General features: G+C 44.4%; 1 protein-coding gene across 1 annotated transcript; it reads left to right on the top strand.

Annotated features, from left to right (window-relative positions):
• The first annotated feature begins 1,396 nt into the window (after window positions 1-1,396).
• On the top strand, window positions 1,397-8,560 carry RPL7 (ribosomal protein L7). The gene is made up of 7 exons (XM_040585533.1): window positions 1,397-1,509; window positions 2,391-2,493; window positions 2,941-3,107; window positions 3,725-3,862; window positions 4,222-4,331; window positions 5,440-5,650; window positions 8,500-8,560. Exons 1-6 carry the CDS (start codon window positions 1,496-1,498, stop codon window positions 5,646-5,648), a joined length of 741 nt encoding a protein of 246 aa, XP_040441467.1. The 5' UTR covers window positions 1,397-1,495; the 3' UTR covers window positions 5,649-5,650; window positions 8,500-8,560.
• The last annotated feature ends 328 nt before the right edge of the window (window positions 8,561-8,888 follow it).

Here is an 8,888-nt window from a genome sequence, read left to right as displayed (position 1 = left end):
CCGTAGCGCCATCTCGAGGCAGCGGCCGTGCCAGCGGGCGGTTCGGCTGGGGCCGGGGAGGAGCGGCGGCGGCGGGTTGGGGGGAAACGGCGTGTCAGGCAGGCCCGCGGCGGCCCTTACGGCGCCGGAGCGTGGGTGAAAAGAGCACGAACGAACGTAAAGGGCTCGCGCTCACGGCTAGAGACGCACGGAAGCGGCGAGCTGCCGGGGTCCCCGCGGGTTCCGTGGAGGCCTGGGGGCCTAGGGTTTCCCTGCTGTGCAACGAGGAGCCGCTTAACAAAACCCCAGTGTTTTGGTTGTTGGTTTTGGGGGTTTTGGGGGGGAGGGGAATGTCAGTCAGCCAAATACAGACACTATTAATGTCTAACCAACCACCGAGTGAAATGGGGACTCTGGGGTGCCGGCACGCAGAAAGCGTTATCTCCCGTTCTGCCGCTTCCTGCATACAATATATACACACCAGCGGGCAGGGGGGCCGGGAGCGGCGGGGGCCGGGCGCTCGCAGCCGGAGGGGCTTCGCCAGACGCAGGCGGGCAGGACTCACCCCGCCGGCAAGCATGTGCCGGAGCGCTGCGCTGCGCGTCCTTCTCTGCGCGGCCGCCACTTTTCAGAAAAGCTGCTGGGACTTTGTATTTGCGAACGCTGCCTCTGCGATTTAGCAGAAATTGGCGCGCAAAAGTTTCGGGAGAACGCGCAAGCGACTTTTTCCTTCAGCAGGTGTCCTGTCGCACGTTTCCGTGCTGACTTTAATTGCTTCCTTTTGTAATAGGTCTAACGAAATCAAGCGATACTTTAATGAGATCGGAAACTGCGCCCGCGGTTCCCAATCCCCGGTGCGCACCGCTGCGCGGTGCTGCAGGCGCGGCGTGCCCGGTGCGGGGCCGGACACACCGCCCGGGAAACCCGGGGCCTCCCGCTGGAAGCTCTCCGGGGCCCGGGGTCGAGCGCAGTTACAAATCACGAGCGGGGCCCGGCCTTGCTTCGGTCTTGCCCCCACTTCCCTGGCTCTCCGCGCTGCCAGCTTGCCGGTGTGGAGGCGGCCGAGGAGGGGGGCGGCGGGAGCGGCACTTCCCCGGCGTCAGCCTCCATCCCCGCCTCGGTGCTGACAGCGCGGGGCGGGAGGTGGCGTCCCACACGCTTTCGATGCAGGCTGGAGGGCTGGAATAGGGGGAAACCCTGCGCTACACGGGGTGCCCCGCAGCCCCACCACCGCAGGGCACTTTTCCAGCCTCCTGCGGGGAAGGCTGCGTTAGCCGGCGGAGCCGCTCCCCGCCCGGCCCCGGATACAGCCAGTGCCGGCCCGGCCGGGCGGGGGGCGGCTCCCGGGTGCTCTTACGTCAGGCGCTCGCCGGACAGCCCGGCGCCGCACCGCGGGCGGGCACCGCAGCGGACGCACAAACGCGGGGTCCTGCCGGCACTAGGGCCCAGCCCGCGCAGGCCGATGGGTTAAGTCGGCTCCGCGCATGCGCCCGCCCTTTCCCTTCCGGCGTTGATCATGGCGGAGAAGGAGTAAGTGGTCGTCCCGCCCCGTGATAATCCGCCGCCATCGGCGGCTGTGGTGGTGCTAGCTCTCTGCTGCTGCCGCTGGGACGCGGTGCGCAGCCCCTCTGTCGCCAGGTCTCCGCCGGCGGCGCGGGAAGAAGCATAAATGGCCTGGTGCTGGCAGCGGTGGGGGGATAGGGCCCGGCCCGGCGGGGATGCAGGCGACGACGGTCCTGTACTGTCCTGTCCGTCCCGCAGGCGGGGGTTGCTGCCCCGCCGGCCCTCGGTGAGGCGGGGCAGGAGAGCTGGCCGCCAGGCGCCGCTTTCCTGGGGGGGCCGTGGGGCGGCCGCTCTCCCTGGCTGGGCGGTCAGTGCCGCGCTGCGGTGCGCGAAGCGGTGCCTGTCGCGAGTTAGGGAGGCGTACCCGGGTAGGCTGAGGGTAAGAGCTCGACCGGGTATTTGTGGCTCTGTAAACACCGATCTCGGTAGTTTTGTCACGTCTAAGAGTTTAAGTGAGTGTGAAGTCTTGCAGAAGAAATTTCAGAATATTGCCAAACTACTTTTTCAGTCAAAGTATCCGTTTAAACGTGTATTAACCTAAAACAGATGTGCTTGAAACGTTAGATTGTAGCGAAGCAGGGTAAAAACTTCCTCTCCCTCAAGTGGTCTCCGTTTTTATGGTTGTGTATGTAGAGTGTGTGCAGCTCAACAGCTAGTCTTTCAGATTTCCTCGTATAAAAGATGATCTGTTCAGGCTGGGTCAAGTCCTGGGAAATGTGGGAACAAGGAAGATGCCTCAATGAACTGGCTCGAGGCAATGTTAAGAGCTTGCATTGATCGTTATGTGTAACTTTAAAGTACGGTTTCTACATATCAGCTAAAAAGGGTTTTTTTCTCTTTTTGTTTAGAGCAAAGAAGGTGCCATCTGTACCGGAAAGCCTGCTGAAAAAGCGGCAGGCTTATGCAGCTATAAAAGTCAAACGTCAGAAGAAGATGTTGGCTATTAAAAAGGTGAGTGTTTCACAAGTCCTTAACTAGGATTGCTTATCTGTTGCTCTGTCAGCTGTTGGTACTGATCTAATGCAGTACATAAATTTACAGTGTTTAGGTTTAGCACCTTAATATTTCTTTAATTTTTTGGATTCATGTGCTTTATTTCTTTTGGTCAATAAGAAGCCACTTCTGGACAGAGTAAGGGCAAGGTATGGAGTTATCTGTAAGATGAAAGTTAGTCCTCTACAAGGCAAGGGTTATGGCCTTTGAGGGTACAGCACTGATTTGTTGAGTCTTCCCTGACTCAGTGTCCCCCAGAGTGATTCTTAGCTCCGTGATATGGGCAGATGTTCCTTTAATCTGTGTTACTTGTGGGAAGTTCTAGAACATGTTACATTATTTGAAGGTGATTTTCACATGTTGAAAAGCATTGTATAATCCTAAGTAATTTTCAATTGATTTCAGCACCGTAAAGCACAAAGAAAACTCATCTATGCAAGAGCCCAAGCTTACCACAAGGAGTACAGGCACATGTATAGGCAGGAGATCCGTATGGCCAGGATGGCCCGAAAAGCTGGCAATTACTATGTTCCAGCGGAACCAAAACTGGCATTCGTGATCAGGATAAGAGGGTAAGATTAAGTACAGATGTAAACAGTTCTACATACATTTCTGTCTGTTTTGAGGGCTTAAGTATGTAAATAAAATCAAGCCTTCCTCTTGTGGCTTGAAAAGTTGTTGGCAGTATGTTGTACATGCACTAAAGGCTTATTTAATTAAATGTAAAATCATTATGCTGGCTGTGTCTATGATCTTCGGGCATCCCTGAATTTTAATAAGGCAAGGCTACAAATACGTGCAGATAATTCTGTTTCACCTTAATGTCGAAAAATTGCATGCCAGTATTCCCTAACATTCTGCTAAGCTTTGTTTGAAGTGTTTCAAGTCTCCTTTGGTAAAGTGTTACAAAAAACTAACAAGGTGTGACTGAAAGAATTATGTTCATGAGAGCACAAGATAGTTCTAAATTGTTTCAGTAGAATGTGTGTTTCGGTTTTCATGGAAGGTATGTTTTACCTTCATACTGAAATGTATAGAGATAGTGCATAATTTACTAAGCTTGGTTTGTGTGATTGGTAAAATAGTGATGCATTCCATACGGAAATAATGCTATTGTGGGGTTTTTTAACCTAATACTTAGTATCTTCTGGGATGTAGATAACTGAGGCTTTTTTCTTATGTTCTCTAGCACCAATGGCGTCAGCCCTAAGGTCCGCAAGGTATTGCAACTTCTTCGCCTGCGTCAGATTTTTAACGGCACGTTTGTAAAACTCAACAAAGCTTCTATCAACATGTTGCGGATTGTTGAACCCTATATTGCATGGGGGTGAGTTAACTGGCCACTTCTAGCAAATCAGCATGCAAATGTTGAGTGCCTTTTGCATTTTGCTATGCTAAACTTGCAGGTTTTCCGTGTATTTAAAATCTTTTTGTATAGCCTGCATACTTTGCCTGCTTTGAATTGAAAATGTGATTTAAGGCAGTGCTTTAAAAGGTAGCGCCTGCTAGATATGTTTACACTGTCATACTAGTGTTCCTGGGAACTTGGTATAGGGAAGGCTTGCTCCTCTGTTGCCTTTGTATTTACTTTTGGGACATGCTGAAATGATCTTAAATGGGGGGATGGTAACTTGGAATGTGGCTCAGAAAGACTTAAGGTGTTTTTTTTTTCTTGACTGTTTTCAGTTATCCCAATCTGAAGTCTGTGCATGAATTGATCTACAAGCGTGGTTATGGCAAGATCAACAAGCAGCGCATTGCTCTTACTGATAATTCCCTGATTCAGAAACGCCTTGGTAAATACTGTTTCACTTAACAAGAAACGAACTTGTTGCATTTGGGTGATTAATGCAGAGCTGGACGCTATCTCTGGAGAACAGTAGCGATTGATTAATAATATCTACTTCTGTCTTAACAGCTTAATACAAAGCAAGCTGGAAGTAAATTTTGTTAGGAAATATTGAAAACCAGTGTAAAGAATCAAATACTAGCATTTTGAATTTGTAATTGTAAATGCAAACTCCTTGACCTTTAGTGGGTGGGTAGATCTTCCAGTAAGGAAGAGGGTCTGCAGCAGGAAAGATACTATACAAAGCTTTGGAGTTTCAGACTTAGTATTGGATGTTATTTGTGTCTTAGACCTTCATGATCTGCTAAGCAGACGTTTTAAACTTCTTGTCAGAAGAACTAGCTAGTAAAAGTGATTAGTGTGTTTAGTAAAAACGAAGTGTGGCTGTCATTTGTCAGGAAGTAGACTGAAGTAGGAGGCTTCTTATTTTCCAGTCATGCCATGAATGAAAGCAAACACTGATGTAATTTGATTTGTGTATCACTTCAAATTGGACTGTCATGTTTGTTCCTGTTGCAGTGCAATAGACAATTAGATTATAAAGCTACAAGTATTATACTATAATTACTTGCCTTTTTAGCATTATATTTTCTGAGCAGTTAACTTGAAACATGTCACTGAGGACTCTGGAAAGGTGTTAAGAAAACATGCTATTGCATTATTCAACAGTGTGAGTAGTTCAGTGAATTCCCTGAGCTACACAGAACTGCGGTTTAAGTGTATGTAATCTAGCTTTTCTTCTAAGAACAGAGTCTCTTTTCCTAAGATTCACGAAGTGAGGTTTTAATTTTTTTGTTCATTTTTGGCTACAAATATTCAGCCCTTGAAACTGATACCTCTTCCACGTGGAACAATAATGTTGAGTTGGCTGCAGCTAATCAGTTTTAACTGGAAAAGTCAGTCATTGGGCGTTGTGGTAGAGCAGGTGCTTTCTGACTTCTTGAAGTTTATCAAAATAAATAGGTATGACAATAATAACTTGATAATTTTTTTGCTTGTTATTGACCAGTGGCTCTGTAACCTTACTTTTTGAAAATTATATTTCTGAATTTTAGGAAAGCTTGGCATCATTTGCATGGAAGATGTGATCCATGAAATTTACACTGTTGGCAAGAACTTCAAAGTTGTGAACAACTTCCTTTGGCCCTTCAAGTTATCCTCTCCTCGGGGTGGAATGAAGAAGAAAACAATCCACTTCGTGGAAGGTGGGGATGCTGGTAACAGAGAAGACCAGATCAACAGACTCATAAGGAGAATGAACTAATGGTGAGATACTACCAAAGGTTAATACTAACCACTGTTCCATCTCTGCTGTGTAGGTTGCTGTCATAATTGGTTGAACATTCAGATTTAGTATATATTCACTCATGTTTGTGTGACAACTACAGTATAAAGCTTCTTGGACAATACAGTATTCTGATTTTATCTTTTAAATCTTAATAAAGCATAAACATTTGTGAAGAAATTAGGTATTCATTATAGGAGATATGTTTAGAAAGTATAAGCATTACCAATAACTTTTTCATTTACCAATAACTTGTTTTAAAACCTTATTTGAGTTTTTTATGGGAAGCCTTGAGATCTTGCCTAAAAATTTCAGCCCTCATTAATGAATTTGTGTTATGATAAAGTCTTGCAATTGCAAGCACAGTGTTCTTTCAGATTGTGCGATTTCTGCTATAAGAGCCTGTTTAGGACTAGGAGAAATTATCAATTGACACCATTTTAGTCTTCTAAATTTTCAGCTTGTTCAATCTTAAAAATGATTCAGTTTAAGCTTTCATGTTAACATGTCCAGGGTGTTAATTTTGGGAGACTAATTTGCCCATTTGAATAGTCTTGTCATTTAGAAGTAGGAAGGTTTATTAACACTTAAAGTAGTTTGACAGTGACAGCTGAGTCCTGAAGTTATAGTATCTAGCTCAAACAATCTGTCTTACCATCATTGTTGTCACTCTGCTTTTCCTGCTTTGATGAGAACTCTTTTGCCATTCAGAGCCAAAAGCCAAAACTGTGTTTTCAGAATTCTTGTACTTCCACCTTTTTTACACACTAAACTAGCCTTGATGCTACCCGTTGCTTATTTTCAGTCAAAGATAAAATGACTTTTTGGTGTGATGAATATGCTGGAATTTAGGAAAACTTCATTTGTTAGGATGCTTGGAAAGAATAACAAGCAGGGACCCAGTGTTTCTGAAACTGATTCCTCCAAAGACAAGAAGTTTTTTTGATTGTTATGTTTGGGTTTGGGTTTTTTAGACATCAGATGTGCAGTTTACTTGGGAATTTCTAACTTCCAGAGGTTGGTTAATAAAAAAAATAGTGGGTAGTGTTGTGACTTCAAAGCTTAAAATGGGAGCAGTTGCGGTTTGGATGAGTTCTCAGAATTTTTTCTGAAGGGAGGTAGGTCTTTTTTTGTTGTTTTGGTTTGTTTGTTTAAGCCTTTTATGCCTTGTTGGATGTGAAAACATTTCTAGAAAGCTGAGCTCATAGAGGTCTGCCATCTGTCCAAGGAACTAAAGGAGACCTATGAAATACCTTTCCATGTGATAGCTTTTTTTTTTTCATGAAGCTTTTTTGTTCATCCTCAGTTTCTGCTCCCTCAAGCTGCTTGCATGTTGCTTTGCTGTCTCCATCTGCAAAGCAGCAGTTTTAAAGCACTAGTTACATAGCATGTGGAGACTTGAGCTTTAGGAAAATAATTGCTTCCTGGGGAAAGTGTTATTGTAAAGCTTTTTGGTTCAACTGTGGGAGGAAGTTTTGCTGCTGGTGGTACAAACTTAAAAGTGCAGTACTGGCAGATGTTTCACTTAATTAGTGCATGAGGCTTCATAACCAAGATTGAGCAAAACTACTTTCACTTTGTGAAACTGGTTTCTGAGCAAAAGATGGAAGCTGCTATTTTTAATTAAAACCCTGCAGCTTTTCTATCAGTGTAGATCCTTTCCCCACCTTCTCTGACAGACATCAGAAGTATACTGGTGGTCTTGTTTTCAGGAGCTTTCCTACAGGGAGGAAGCTTCTAGTACTGTTGCAGTGGCTGTGCATGCCTGAGGAGCAGTATATTGGCATGAAAACGAGGGATATTCAGCTGGTTGCTTGTGGTTTTCAGTGGACTTCTAGCTCAGCATCCGATGTAAATAGCAGACATCAGGTTTTACGCCATCTTTCAATTTAGGAAGTGACCATGCAGTTCCTTTTTTACGGTTGTAAACAGTTAGTTCTGCTTGGACACCAAACATACTTGCCGCTGATGTAAAGCTGAGATAACTGATGGTTATCATCTCCTGCACTTCCTATTCCTGCTCTTTTCCTACTGTTTTGAATAGAGTGCATGTTGAAAATGCAAGTAATGTACATGTAGAAAATAGATGAATGTTGTAGTTTCTAGAGCAACTAGAGCAGTAGGTTCAGATGAGATACATGGCCTTTCTGAATGACAATACTTGTATCTGAAGATGAGCATTTATTCCGCTTCCCTATATGTAAATGGTTTCCTGTTATTTGTCTTTTTACTTCAGTGGTAGTCTCAAAATTAAGACTTTCAGTACCGATTTCTTCATACAGACTGGGGGAAAAGAGCATAGTACTTGATACTGAATTTAGACAGTTCAGTATTGGCAAGATACTGAGTTTCACTAGCTCTCAAGCAGCTTTAGAGGACCTGGTCTCAAGTCTGCTTTTTGCTTTCATTTTTGTATGTAAACAGCCCCTGAAATGTGCTGAAGATAGTTACTGTGGCAAAAGTTAGAATGTCCGCAATGCCTCAGTATGATTCAAGTATCAGGTTCCTCCCTGCTATGCTTTTACACATACAGTAAATCAGGTACTAGTAGTTCAAGGTAGAAATGTTTATATTGTTAGTTCTGGCACTTGAAATCTGTTTTGAGTGAGGAGATGTTAATCTAGAAGTTAGTTGTGGTGTGCAAGACTATTGTAGTCTTAAATCCAGTGTAATAAAATTAGTATTTTCAGCCTAAATTACAAGCTGAATATGTATTAGCTTATACCAAAGCTAATGTATATACCAAAGAAATAAATTAATTCTTTGGGTGGCCAAAGTAGATTCAGATCTACATCTTTCTAATGATAACTTTTTTTTCTTCCCCTTCCAGATTCAGATGCCCAGCTGCAATCTTTCAAACTGGTCTGTTAATAAAACCATCTTGCACAAAACAGTGTGTTCTCTCAAATGGTCTCTCTTCATGATCGTCTTCTCTAGTGGGTAGTGGTTGCTAAGTTAACTTTGGAGTAACCTTTTTCAGAAAGCCATGTGTAGTTTGGATTCGCAGTACATAGATAATACAGTTTCACCACCTTCTGGAGGAAGAAGGTTTGGAAGGATTTGTGAAGGTAACGGATTGTTTTTTGAGTGGCAAGAATTATTTATTTTGTTTGTAATTAAAGGTACAGTAAATGACAAACTGAGCTGGATGCTGTTGGACAGGATTTCTACTTAGTTGTAGTGCACCAGAAAGCTTTGTGAGAAAATTCTTCTATGTAA

This window comes from Falco naumanni, chromosome 3 (assembly GCF_017639655.2).
Source record: "Falco naumanni isolate bFalNau1 chromosome 3, bFalNau1.pat, whole genome shotgun sequence".
Taxonomy (NCBI): Eukaryota; Metazoa; Chordata; class Aves; order Falconiformes; family Falconidae; genus Falco; species Falco naumanni.
The sequence above is the reverse complement of the archived record's forward strand: the minus strand, read 5'-3'. Positions and strand labels throughout refer to the sequence as shown.